This window comes from Saccostrea cucullata, unplaced genomic scaffold (genome assembly GCF_032062105.1).
Source record: "Saccostrea cucullata isolate Sc308-1 unplaced genomic scaffold, CSIRO_AGI_Scuc_v1 ctg14443, whole genome shotgun sequence".
Taxonomy (NCBI): domain Eukaryota; kingdom Metazoa; phylum Mollusca; class Bivalvia; order Ostreida; family Ostreidae; genus Saccostrea; species Saccostrea cuccullata.
Genome location: NW_026919453.1, coordinates 1 through 14,897, shown reverse-complemented (window position 1 = coordinate 14,897; position 14,897 = coordinate 1). Strand labels below are relative to the sequence as shown.

The following is a 14,897-nucleotide window of genomic DNA, read 5'->3' as shown; positions in this document are numbered from 1 at the left end:
GATGATTGATGTTGATATATGTGATGTTGACTTTGAAAATTATATCTTATATAATGTAAATCTAAAGCAAAATAATATAATTAAAAGACAATTTGTGTTGAAATGTTGAGTAGCACGAATGAGGTCAACCCAGCGTGCTCTTTTTGCGTGCGGGGAGGGCGCGACTTATGTTGATGTCAGGGGGTATCCCCATTTTGCCGGCTGCCCCACTGTTGTGTAGACCACTGTCGACAATCCTTGCCAACTCGAATAAAACATTAAACTTAAATACTTAGCATTTGTTTATTATATATAGGTCTTTGATAATTGTGAAATATGAGCTTTCCAAGCGCCAACTATTTAATATGAATGATAAAGATTAAACATTTTAAATCATGAATCAAACTCTCAAGATCAATGTCAAATACTCAAAAAATTCTTCAAGAAACGTATTTACAGATAAAAATACAGCCATGTTGAAACATAGGCGTCAAAGCATCAACTTTTCTTAAGTTTTAAGCAAGGTAATCAACTAGAAAATTAAGTAAAACTCTGAGGTAATATGTTCAAAGGACAGAAATGTTTGTATCCCAAAAAAAGATATTGTCACCAGAGATACATCTGTGAAAGATAAAGGCTCCAGACACTAAACTGTTCAGAAATTATGGTCCAAGTTAAAGGTTTTGTCTTTTATGTAGATAAAGAAAGGGTATTGATCAAAACAAACATGTGAAGTACGAAAGATATGGAGATAACGAACAGTATTCAAGCTCAAAAGTGATAAAACTGGAGATCCTCATTTTCTAGTGGTTGAAATACACTTTGAACTACATTTAAGGCCTGTTCAACAGAGCAAGTGCTCGCGAATATTTATATTGAAGGTGTAAGAAATTTTGGCAAACGCTCGCAAACGTTGGCTCTGTTGAACACGTCTCTGTATTTCGAAAATTTTACCATTTTCCCACCAAAATTGAAAAAAGGAAATGCGTTTTTTGTAATCGTTACCTTTCAACTATGAAACTGATTTTACAGGTCGCAACTACAGTGGTCTTTTTCTGTCGATGGGGTAGAGGGGGGAAAGTTCCATGTTAGTCTGATATGAAGTAAAAGTACTTTTACAAATGTACTAAAGTTCAATTTTTAAAATGCTGCATTCTTTAGAGGTTATAAGGATACTATCAGTTTCCTTGTCTTATATAAACTTTTCCCTGTTGTAGATCTGTTCAGTGCAATCATACATAATATTAATTGTGTTTTTTTTAGAAATAAAAATAAACTATGTATTCAAAGTGAGGAAAGTTTATAGGGAAGTAAACTTTATATTACTCATCTAAATCAAATTCGGAGAAAATGGATCTTTATAAAGTCATAATGACAATCCCCTTGGTACATAATGCCAAAAAGTTAGGTGTAATGTCTTTAGAACCGAAGTGTAGCGATTCTAATCTTTTTCTGAGTAAGTACTATGTCAAAAAATTATAAAAATGTGTTTAAGGTTCATTTTCTGCTTTATGCAATTCACATTCACATGCTAAAATAATAACTTGTACTTTATAGGAATTTGCGATGTTGTACCTCGTATAGAACCAATGGAGGAAATACACGTAAGTTGTAGTTTAACTTGAAATTCATATTCAATATGTATTTAAAGGTATCTTCAAGAAACTTGTAAATAACTGTTATAAAATGACAATCTTGGTTTAAGTTTTGACTAAAGTGATTTTAACTTATACAATTATTCAACTTACAAGAATCTTTGGCGTGGCGAAGTGGTGAAAGCGCCTGGCCTAAAGTCGTGAAGTAAGGAGTTGATCCTTGTGCAGTGGGTTAAAATCCCGCTTGGACGTGGAGACCCGTATTTGGTTAGATAGTTTGAACCGAGGTCCCGTGTTCAGCAAAAGATACTGAAATGAAAAAGATCCCTCCCTGCTGGATGGCCCTGAGTGCGAGAGCATTGGATAAAGTTTAGCTCTCCGCCAGGGCGTATAAAGTGAAAAATTCTCGAGAGGAGCAATAAACAATATACAATGAGTTAGTACCAAGAACGCGTTTGAATCTCTCGTATCTATGCTTTTTAATCTTGCTTAATGAAATGCATTTTCTTATTAGTATGCCTTGGTACTAAAAGAAAGAAATGTTCATTATTTGGCTTTTACTAAGCATGCATACGGTAATTTAGATACGAATGCAGCAAACCGTGTCCTGAAGGATATTATGGCCTTAAATGTCAAGAAAAGTGTGAGTGTGACAAGTGTAATGCTAAGAACAGGGATATGTTTTCATGAGAGAAATTCATCAAGTAAGTACCTCACGTAATATAAATAAACATTCTTGGTCGGGATACTCTGCTGAGGATTTTTCTGGCAAGTAAGAATGTTTTTTATTTAGTTTGAATATAAGTAAACCATATTCAATCTCATAAAATAAAAATTTTAACATACTCTTGTGGCATACTTAAGATTAAAAGCAAAACTATTAAATCATTCACTCTGCGGCGACAGAATGATCAAATAATTTCCTTAAATTGAAATTGATCCTGCATGTTAGTGTGATTAATAGTACTTATGTTGAAACATAATATATCATATAACTTAATAAACTAACATTCTAAACATTATGTCATTTAAATGATTTTTCTTACTTTCTTTTCCAGGTAATGTGAGAGGTATGAGGCAGAAGAATGCTCACTTCGGTTAAAAGATATTAGAATTTCAAAATCAGCAAGCATGAGCATTGAATGGAAAGTCAAAATCTTATTTTTCAAAAGCTTTTGTTATATAAAGAGTTTTGCTACCTGCCTAATGCTAAAACACAATTAAAAATTTTTTTTTGAACGTATGAAGGGACTGGTATCCCTGAACGTGATAAGATAACGTATTTTGGTTACTTTATTTGTTGAAAGATGGAATTGCTTTATTTTTAAAAAATAGGAAAAAACAAAATTTCTGTAGTGATATTGTTGCTATGACAACGGGAAAAGAACATGGCGTCAATGCTTATAAATTTTGAAAAAAATACATATGTTTATCACTATATACGGGCCATTTTCAAAAAAAGTCCACTTTTTTGTATTTGATAGAAATAATCAGGAAAACATTTTTTAGAGTGAAATTTTTTTTCCGTTGGTTAATATACATGGGTCATATAGCTTATAAGTAATTTTATGATCATCTCCCCAGGTGTTTTATAAAAAATATTCTCTTCTGCATTTCAAGTAAAATTTAACAGTAAAACCATGTCACATTAACAAAAATTTTATAACGCGCTTATTTAAATGATAGGGAAAATATTACCCTGTGAAGATATGTACAAATTTTGCACCTAGTTTGATTGAATTCATTTACAGATTAATTTAATATGATTGTTTTACTTATGCCGCCACTAAAATTGTCATTGTGGTGCATTTGACATTTCAGGAAGTGACATGTCCACCAGTTTATGTCATACCTCTATCAGAAAGAAAATGTTAAAATAAAAGTTATCTCACTTTCCTAGGAACTGTTTTCATGATCCACAATATATCATCATTTTCTGTTGTCTCAAGTTTATGAGCGCCATGATTTGAAAGTGAGTAAAGAAGAAGCTCAAAGGTCGATAAGTTTGTCTTATTGGTAGAGTATAATGAAAATATGTCCTATCTGTTACCTTCATAGATGTGAATACTTCTTTCTAAATTGTTTATTCTGCTAAAACAATAAGATTCTTAACGCCAAAGAAACTGTTTCAATGTATTTTGATGATGCAAAAGAGTACGTTATACTAAATAACCGGTGATTTATATGGAGAAATGTGGTATTTCTTTTTACTGTGGCTTCCTGTACCATTAATATGGTAACAGTGGGAAACTTGGACTTCATATCTTGAGTTTTAACAATAAAAACAATTACTTTTATTTTTCTAAGTAATATAAGTTTAATAAAACATGTTAAAAAACTTCGTAAATCATATTGAAATAAGTTAGTGCTTCAAATTGTGCCATTATAACTTGGAACATGCACTCTTGTAACAGAATGACAAAAATTGTAACAGGAGGGACAAATTATCCTGGTATTTATATACCTATTTAAGTTCCATATTTGTTTTTGTTGAATTTATGAAAAATTGTTAGTTTTGCAACAGCATGAGTAGAATCTTTAATAAACAAAATTGGAACTGATAAATATTTTAATAGCACTTTAGAATTAAATTTCGTAACAGGATGGACATAAATGTCTTTTATTGTCTCAAATTTGCCAGATTTGACAAAATCATTTTTTTTTATTCTACATTTATTTCTCTTTTCCTAACCAATAAAGTTTTAAAAAAGTCAATTTTTATTCAAAATGTAGATTTCATTGTCCATCCTGTTACACTGTTTTGTCCATCCTGTTACTGTTTTGTCCTTCCTGTTACCCGAGTCCTTACTGTTACCAGTATATTTTCCTAGTTTAAATTGCTTTGGCAGAGCACCTGTTTAAATAACTTTCTGTAACTGTTTATTCTAATCACAAAAATAATGTACAAGAATGTTTTTTTTTCAACTATAGCATGTAAACATTCCGCAATAAGGCTTTTCATGAAGTAAAACCCGTAGATTTTGCTTCTGTTTGGTATATGGTAGTTTGACATGCTTTTAAACGCTCATATATTAGATGAATGTCAAACATCTTGGCATTCAATGATAATTTTTTCATTTATTAACGGTATACAAAAGATAATTTGATGAAAATTTTGAAATAGAGTTTTACAGCTCTTTTTATGAAAGTAACAGGAAGGACATTAAAGTTTAAATGACTAAGATAAAATGTCAATATTTTTTAAAAGAAATATTTTCTTTTATGCAATGCAGTGGATTTTAGTAGTTTATTACTATATTATTCAAATAAAGTTGAAAAAGTCATAGTAAAACCACTTTCATTTTTCAAAATATGTCATTCAAAAAATAGACTTTTTTTGAAAATGACCCATACACAAAATCTACAACCACAGCTGGAAAAATGAATGCTGTGATCTTGTTAGGGGTTATCTATTTGTCAAATCTATACAATAAAATTTGCAGGCAACTTTAGAAGAAAAAAGTTACAAATGGTTAAAATGTGTGACAATCTGACATTTATAAGCTTTTTTGAAGGGGTGGGGGTAAATTGAATACATGTACAGTGTCCATTATATTTGTCATATTGGTTCTGATCAAAGCATACTCATAATTTTGCTATTGTTAATAAATAAATGCACATTCAATTTCAAAAGGAATTTATATTCCTCACAAAAGAAACTTGAAAAAAAGGGGGGGGGGGTAGGAATCACATTGTTCACCCATCCATATGTATGTAAAATTTTGACTTGTTCATAACGTTTCAATGAAGTGACACTGAAAGTTCATATTTGATATTAAGATTGCTTATGATCTAGAGATGTGTCAAAAACTTGACCCAAGGTCATTTGAACAAGTTCAAGGTCATTGGTAGAAGAATAGTGCAATCTTTGCCTATTCTGTAACATTCTAATGAAAAGACTTCAAGTTTCATCTCGGGTATTATTTTATAGCTGTAGGTTTGTCATGACCTTGACCAAAGGTCATTTGGACATGTTTGACCTTAATTGACCCAAAGACATAGCTTTTTCAAGGTCACTGCAGTAAAAGTGTACTATATGAGTTTGGCACGTTTACATATCCAACTTCGAATGAAGAGAAATTGGAAGTCTGTGCTCAACACAACGGTTTTACTACCTATGACTTGAGTATATGTCATAGTCATAGTTGGAATGTATATCTGCACTTACAAAATTTTAAAAAGGTTTTAAATTAATATTTGGACCTTTTTTGCAATAAAAAACATTTAATTCAATAGCAGGAGGGTGGGCATCATTTTATGAGCTTGCTCACGATAATTCTAGTTTATGAAAGAGAGTCACTATGACAGGTCACATAATTTTAAATTAAAACCATATCAATCCGGCATGTTGCATCCGGTTTGGGTTGGGAAGGTGGGGGGGGGGGTGACATCCCCCTACCAACCAACTATTTCCTCAACATAATCTGATGTTTACCCCCCCCCCCCAAGTTTGGTCAATTTCCCCACTTTTTTCTTGCATTTTTTTTATGCCTGCCCCACACCATGCACTTTCAAAAAACGATACCATGTCTGTCAAGAACAAATAACTGCAACCTTTGGTATTGAACTGATGATATATTCCCCTGCTGTCCTAATTAAGAAACAAAATTGCAAGACAGCTAAGACCTCAGTAGCTACTGGTACCTAAAATTTATGAATGTCTAAACTTGAACTGACCCTAAAAGATATTTCATAATAACCCTAATGGGTAATCTTTTGAATGGCATATATAGAATTTTTTTGGTACTTATTTTTAAAAACATTTTGAAAATAATATAGAAATCTGGAACGGCTTTATATATATGAATGTCTAAACTTGAACTGACCCTAAAAGATATTTCATAATAACCCTAATGGGCAATCTTTTGAATGGCATATATCGAAATTTTTGTTGTACTTATATTTAAAAACATTTTAAAAACAATATAGAAATCAGAAGAGAATGACAAATATGAATATTTTTATATATAATACCTAGAGATACAAAACATAAATTTGAGGAACGTGTCGTCTGACTTTAAACTAGCCCTCTTTCTTTTTTTTCACAAAAACATTTTGTCAGTTTTGAAATTAATTGATTGATCACTTAATACTGACCTTATTTTAATTATGATACTTCAAAATGCGGGGGGGGGGGGGGGGGGTGTTAGTCTATGACTTCTATTTCCTGACATTCTTCTCTTTTAATACCCATTTCACACGTATTCACGTTTACCAGGGGGGGGGGGGGGCGGCGTTTTCCAAGGGGGGTCCAAGGTAACTTTTTTCTTGCTTTTGTATATACATTTTTAACCTTGTAAATTCCAGGGGGGGGGGGGGGGGTCCTGACCCACCGACCCCCCACCCCTCTAGATCCGCGCATGCTAATTATGAATCTGCATGCTAAAAATTGATATTTATTAGATTTACATCAATAAAAAAATGCTTACAGGCGAACAAAGAATGTTACTTTTGGATTGAACATTTTTATTTGATCCACTTTCATGAATACACTGTACAATTCATGGATCTATTTTCTGGATCCCCGAGTCTCCGATAATACTTTCCACTCACATCCAGTATCAATGGTCTGTACTGTAATAATGCATTCTCATAATCTGAAATAGTGATAAAATTAAAATGTAATAATATTATACAGCTTTGCCTTCATATACTAGGAACCATTTCTAGTTGAGCTTGAGCAATGATGATGAATGCAAAGCATGTTTATTGGAATCAATTAAATTCCAAGAAATCTCAATGGTTTATCATTTTATTTTAAAAAGTTAACGTTTTTACTAAATGTATTATTACTATTATTTATGTTTTTCCTGTCTAATTCTATATAAGCCCATCCAATTCTGTTTCTGCTTCCCTCCGAGTTTGGCTTCAAAGTGCTGGATTTCATTCTAAAAACAGAAGTGTACAACACAAAGTTGAGACCGTATTGATTTTAGATATTCTTTAAATTTAAAAAGTTGCAATAAAAAGGTCAACTGGTTCTAGGTATTGTCAAAACTCTAAATTATGTTTTTCATTTCTTTCCAATAACCCCCCCCCCCTCCCAAGAAAAAAAAATTGAGTATAGATATTCATTTCATAAATTTACGTGCTTTAAATCTAATGATGCATGCTTATTATTTGAACCTAGTTGACTTAAATTAGTCCAGTGGTACCGGAGAAAATGGTAGCTGAATATGAATTTTCTTTTATAAGTTAACACTGGATGACATCAGCAAAAAGTTATATATTTTTTTACCACTAGTCCACTACATAATACAGTTGTCTGTATCACAATACTTCCAAGGTAATCCCCTTTCCTAAACTAAAATATATTAAGTACAGAGTTAACCCCCTGTCCCTCATTGTTTTACAGGCGCCATAACAAAGGTCATTCCATTTTACAAATAATTCATAATAGTGTTGGTCTTCATCAATTCATAATTTTTCATGTAAAAAACAGGTATTATCTTAAATCTTATGGTAAATAAAGATATCTACTATACAAAATTTTTATTTACCCTACTATCAGTTATAATTATTATAGCTGGTGAGTGACTTTGGTTACATACATACCGTGGATACAACAAAATTAAACTTAATTCAAATTAAACTTTATAATTTTGGATACAGTTATGTGACCGATCATGACCAACTTCTTCACGTTAGGCCCGCAGAAACAATCTAAGTTGGGGGATTTAATTTCATTTGCTCATATTATAGTTTAATATCGGCAATATTATTGGGGGCGGGGGGGGGGCATACCCCCTCCTCCTGGTTCCTCGGGTCATTCATAATCTTTTCTTTTTAGTTATAAATAGTAAAATAATGCTAACATATATAATCAATCAGAATTAAATTCAAATGTGCAAAAACACTTGCCAAGTTTTACATATTTTACTGCATGGTTAATTTATGCTAGACATTCTTCAGTAACTGTTGTAATGGTAAATTGTAAAAATTTCAATCACTCACCGTAATGAAGACCCATGAAAACGCCAAAACAGAGGCTCAGACTGCTCCAAGTTTGTAATTTTCGGCTTGTCTTCTGTACATTGTTATTGAAAACAAACTACCGTTTATTCCTCCTATGTTAGAGAGCTATACCAAAGGGAGGTAATTTGAAGCAAAAGTGACAGAAAATTATGGATTAAAATCAGTTATTATATACAAATGCTTTAGTTGCCTGCAGATTTTTTTTTGGATTCTTCTAGAACAAATACTGTTTAATTAATATTTTATGCTGATTAGCTTTAAAGTGGTTGTAGATTTCTTATAGAGTACTTCAAATTTGCTGTTTTTTAAAGAAAATAAACCTCCAAAAACTAGTTTTATTTATCCAAAGGTGAAGAGAATTTCAATAATCTACAGTTGTTAAAATAGAGTATATTTATATAAATAAAATAATAATTTAAAAAGCTTTTTTAATGACTAGTAATAAAAAAGTATTTGTTTAACCAAAAATTCAAGTGTCATGATAAAGTACAAACCACGCTATCTGAAAGGCGCGTGGTTTCCATAGCAACAATGCGAAAAATTATTTTTTGCATGCTTTTTTCTATCATGCCCTTTGTTCTGAAAATTTATATATGAGTTTTAACCAAATCTGTTTCTATGCCACTTTCCACATTTTTTAACTAAATGCTCGATGCTTGCTGATCTTGACTCTTAATAAATTTATACCGTGACGCACAAAGGGAAAATTTGACAAACGTAGAATTTTTACATGACCCTAGTAAATTTTGTTCAGTTCCTAAAAGTATGAGGTTTCAGAAAACTACAGGTTTCAAAACCTAAAAAAGTCTATTTTTATGGAGAAAAATAAAAGTAAAAATAATTTCAGTATGCCCCATAACGAAAATATTGCATTCTTCCTCCCAATTGTACAAAAGAAAAAAATTGAATAAATTACCATAGAACCATGGTCTCAAGAACCCAGGAATGAATGTAAGTAGACCAACAATTTTGATGCAATCTTTTCAAAAAGTTGTTAATTTTAGAACATATTTCTCATTCTTGCATGCTCCAATTGAATGTGGTTTACAAGTTTTAGCTAAAAATAAAAGTGGCGTGACCTTGACATACACGAAAACAACGAAAAGGTAGATGAAACCTTTGTTTTTTTCCGGCACTTATATTGTGCAGTCTTTTCTTGCCTTACAGTGCAGTTTAATTTTCATATCTTCGCTATATATGCTATATAATATTCATAAGTCTTTCCGTGTATGCTACAGATATTTTAAAAGAAACACATCATTTTTGACTCATTGTGTTTCTTTAAATAAATCAAATGTGTAAAAATGATAAAAATAGTTTCAAGATATTCACATTGAAATGAAGGGAAACCTTTTTGAAACGGAATATATTTCTTCTTAATTTTTTTAGAAAATTTAGAATAACTATGGCTTGAAAATTACAATTGTTCACATATGATTATAGTCTTGCTAATTTCTATTTTACTAGGAATTTCAGTGGCTTCCTTGGCTTTCTTTACGACTGGCAGTGTTTTCTTTGTTGCAGCACTAATAACTTGTCTCTATGTAAAAAGGTATATAACATTATTACATTTTCAACTGTTATATCAGATATAATAAAATAAAACACTGCATGAAAACACCTCTTTTATTTTTGATTAGGAAGAAAAAAAAATTTTAAATAAAAGGAAAAAGTATTTATCTCAGAAAAGTGTAACTTAAATGATTAACTTTAAATTTATTGAGATAAGTGTGACAACATATAAAATATGCTCCCCATGAAAACGATATAACTAATAGTACGAGGCAATCTTTGATGTAAGCAACTTGACGCATGTCTGATGACGCAAATTTCATTGAGATTGTCAAAGTTCAAAAAGAAATTGACCTAATTCTGCCTCCTGCAGCGATATATGAAGGGGCGTTGACAGTTTATCGCATATGTGATATGGGATATTTCACCACAGAAAGATCAAAGAAAATCACAGCAGATATGCGACAAATAATAATATCATATTTAAATATATAATTCATTTATAGTTATTAATTTATTTGACAGAAATATTTAGTTTTAGTTTTAAAACTAAAATGCAAAGCTTATCATTTTATCACAGAGAATTGGCCAGGAAAAAGTATGGTAAATATGAAATAGACAGCCGTTCCCTTGGTGAATCAGCTTCTCAAATCTACACCAGAATGGAAGAAAACGTGTATCAGGAATGTGAGCAGTCATCAATTTTCTATAATGATTCAGCTAACTCGATTTGCCTCAGTCAATATGACAGATCTCATCTACTCGAAGGAATGAAAGAAAACAAAGCAAAACCATCCATACTGTCTCTCCTGAAGAGGAAAAATAAATGTTCTGGGAAAACGGCAAAGCCAGGATACATATACGTAATTGGATCACAAGAAAACATGACAGAAGTGGCTTCTGGATCTGGAGAAGCACCACTCCGTTTACAAATAACAGCAGGACCACCCCTTCAACCAATGCTTCCTCTTCCATTACCAAGTTCACACATTGCAAGAGCAACAGTCCATACATAATACTACTATTGGACTTTTGCAAGAAGCACCGACTTTTACAGTTAGCGGTACACTTTGACATTTACATCTGCGTCATGTATGGAGATACATAATTGATAATGGATAAGAAAACGTTTCTAGTGGTAATAGGTAGGGTTTTAGGGACTCTAACATGAGAAGGCCGGGAGTAACATGTAAGGTAGTGTGGTTGTCGTTTTCTTCAAGAGCAACTTATCTGTGCTTTGAAAGAAACCGTTCTTTTTTGTTATATAAATATTAGGTTCAATGTAAATAGTTTTATCTCATAGGCGTGAATGATACTACCCATGAGATAAACTTATGCTTTATCCACTAGTAGATGCTTTATCAGTAGCACTTCCGGTTTTGACACGATCCCTCGCTTCAATATTTTATTTTATTGAAGCTTTTATTTGTGAAAATCCTTGCCCTTATAAATAAATGATAAAGAGCAATAATGTCGTTAAAAGCAAGACAAAGACTCGTATAGGCCTATGTCAAAGAAGTGTCTTATTTTATCAAGGTACCTGTATATTGGGTTCTTGAAGACGGATGTTACCCCTCACCCCCTTTAAATCGTTTTCGGAGAAAGTAAAAGCCTACAGTTAAATTGTTGTTATAAAATTTCTTTAACATCTTCAACAATGCTTTTTTTTATATTATACTACGTATGCCTACCTAGTCATGTAGGTGTAACTTCATGGATCAAGAATGAATCTACAAGTAGGCCTAGCCTTGCATAGGCCTAGCACGTTTTGTACTACCACCGTACAAAGAGTTAATTTTCATGATCCCTTGGTCCTTACAACTTTCAGTCAGAAGTTCCTTTGATTAAAATCTCCGATCCAGCAATTGTCACAATATTTTTTAAAAACGCAGATAGCAAAAATTCTAAATTTTGAACACGATCTACTTTCTTTCGAGTCATGTCAACATCATCAAGTTATACGTCATCAATTTGAATTAGAAATCATTCAAGTAGTTTGACAGGGGAGGTCTCAAAGTTTTGTTAAAAACGAAAGTCGTATGAGATGAAAAGAACATCTGAAATTGTGTGTTTTGATATTGTTTTTCCCAACCCGTTGAAATGGTGTTTATTCGATCGGCAAGCCTCGCGAATAAATAAATTCACCATTTCAACTCGTTGGATAAAGCCAATATCGAATCACACAATATAGATATCCTCTCTGTATCTTAGAAGACTTCCATACATTGTCAAAGTGTAAAAATAAGCCGTCAACTGTAAAAGTTAGCGTTTTTTGCAAAAGTCAATTACCACCAGTGGCAGCAATCAAGCAAAATAGATATTGAAAAAGGTCTTTGACGCATAAGAAGCTCTTTGATGATCTTTTAAAAAAAATTATATCACGAAAAGTGAGTTTAAAAAAGCAACTTTGTTTTAATACATCAATTTGATTTTATATCAAATTTCATCAGTATTTTTTGTTTTGTTTTGTATAAGAACAAATGTATCTTCATAAATTTAAGTGTAATACTGTATATTAAATTAATAACTCAATGTTATCCAGTGTTTCAATCTTTTCTTTTTTTCTTGTTGTAAAGGGCGAGGTGTTAATTGTACGTGTATGTACTGCTTAATTATCGTATTTGCTGGAAAAGCAGAAATATTTTTTATACATATGATTCAATGATACGATAATAAAAAATAAGTAAACCAATCCATGTCACCTTATATGTTTACGTTTGCTGAAATTTAGAAAATAGTATTTTAGGTGCGACGTAAAAAAAAAATTGGATATCCAGCTCAAAGGATCAACAGCATGAGAGAGAAACTCGCCTACATTTAAAATGCTTACTACAATGATTTCATATCTCTGAAATTTATTCCACTTTCTATAATTGCTAATCTGTTCAAATTCTATAACATCAAGGGGAGCTTGCTTAACTTTAAAGCAAAAATAATGTTTGTGCAGCATGCACACATAGTATCAAACATTTAGATACAATTCGAGGCAGCAATATTGAAATTTATTATTTTTTCTATTCAAACTAAGAAGTATAAAAATGGAAAGAGAATTTTAATAACAGTAAATAAACATTTATTCTTAGAAATTGTGTTTAGGGTCAAATAATTCTATCATTTGTTTTATAGATGTAGAACGTGGTTCTCTTGCTGTTTTGTTTGCCAGTGATAGTGCGTCTTTCGCTTTTTGGAGTTGACTTGGTTTTGGTCGTTTATGTGTTGGTGGTGGTTGTGGTGATTTTGCTGTCTCTACCGCTGTCCCTGGTAGCGGTGGTTGTGGTGTTGCTGGTGACGGTGGTGGTAGTGCTTCCGCTGCTTCTGCCGGTTGTTGTGGTGGTGGATTTTGTCCAATTCCAGATGACTCTGTTGTGTGTGTTTCTATGTCAATAACATGTAAATATCCTCTGTTCATTACATTAGTTTCTGAACTTCTATTTGCATTCATAAGGATAGAGAGAATTGTTGGCTTTGCCTTCTTTCGGAGAAAAATTTCAGGGATATTATATCTATCGTAATGGCCTTCAGAGTCTTGATAAGTTGGATCACTGTAATTTAAGGAAAGTGGCTCACATTCGTGGTACACGTTTTCCTCAACTCTTGCGTAGCTTTGAACCGCTAAATCGGCAGGGGTGGAACTTTCAGGCATATAATTATTATATGAATTCGACGACATTTTCCTTGAAGATCTACATCGATAAAATTTATTACATATATTTCAGAAATTGAATTGACCTGAATTATATTACCTATACTTTATATTTTTCGCATCATTCATTGTCATGCCAATTTTTATATTTGTTAATTTGGTAACAAAATAATATTTTTTTTCGCTCGTTCATATTTTCTTTATGTAAAATCACATATTTTTGTGGGGTCAAATTTTCAAGGTTTGGGGGAAAATATTGGATTGTGGGGATTTGATTTCGTTGTTTGAGAATGTTTAGTAGTAATGCATATGAAAATCTACATTTCGTGGTGGTCATGAGTTTGTGGGTCTCTCCATACCTCGAAAACAACGATTAATAACTCCAACCCCGAAAATGTGAGATTTCAAATTATCCCATTTCAATCAGATTGTAAAAAATCTAGCTTACCTCTTCACAAATAGACAAACCACTAATGCAGCAACAAACATAATTCCAGCCGCTAGAAAAATAGCCATAGAGACCAAGGAAATTCCTAAATCGAAATTTATTTCAGATTTAAACAATTACTTTATTGTAAACAATCAAACAAAATTTATAACATGTATCAAAGGGGGGATGTTGATTTTTTTTCCATAATAAAAAAATATTTTTCAAAACTTTAACATGGACTAAGCAATTTAAAAACATATATTAATACAATGCTTTACTTGATGTTTTCTGTTGAGGACAGACACCGGTCATGCTATCACAGTTGTCACAAATACATTCTTTCTTACATCCTCTGCCATAATATCCTTTAGGACAGGGTATCGTACAGTTGTACCCAGTGTTCCCAACACATTCTGACAAAAGACAAAAGAAGCGATTCCATTTTTCAATGTACATGTACATGTATCTTAAATTTAGAGATACAGTATATCTTGAATTTATCAAAAATGTATTTGTTTTTATATTCTTGTCATTGGTTCATTTCAATTCGTTATATTTGATTAAATGATAATTTTAAAAACTTTCAACATCCACCTCCTTTCTATTCTAGGTTTAAAGGGGACTTTCATGGAATGATGAAATGCACTAATCATCTTTAGCGTCTGTATTGCAATACTAGGTAATAATTATTGTTGTCATTGTCAATGGGATTTAGTGAATTTCAAAGTTAAATACCGGTATTCACCGTAAAGGTCGATTATAG

General features: G+C 32.0%; 2 protein-coding genes across 2 annotated transcripts; one reads left to right on the top strand and one right to left on the bottom strand.

Annotated features, from left to right (window-relative positions):
• Positions 1–9,991: 9,991 nt before the first annotated feature.
• LOC134231872 (uncharacterized) lies at positions 9,992–11,239 on the top strand. The gene is made up of 2 exons (XM_062713842.1): positions 9,992–10,101; positions 10,642–11,239. The coding sequence occupies exon 2, from the start codon at positions 10,724–10,726 to the stop codon at positions 11,075–11,077; it is 354 nt and encodes a 117-aa protein (XP_062569826.1). The 5' UTR covers positions 9,992–10,101; positions 10,642–10,723; the 3' UTR covers positions 11,078–11,239.
• Positions 11,240–12,988: 1,749 nt separating this feature from the next.
• On the bottom strand, positions 12,989–14,533 carry LOC134231862 (uncharacterized). The gene is made up of 3 exons (XM_062713833.1): positions 14,413–14,533; positions 14,153–14,237; positions 12,989–13,744 (listed from the first exon to the last, which is right to left on the bottom strand). The coding sequence occupies exons 1-3, from the start codon at positions 14,444–14,446 to the stop codon at positions 13,141–13,143; spliced, it is 723 nt and encodes a 240-aa protein (XP_062569817.1). The 5' UTR covers positions 14,447–14,533; the 3' UTR covers positions 12,989–13,140.
• Between the last annotated feature and the right edge of the window lie 364 nt (positions 14,534–14,897).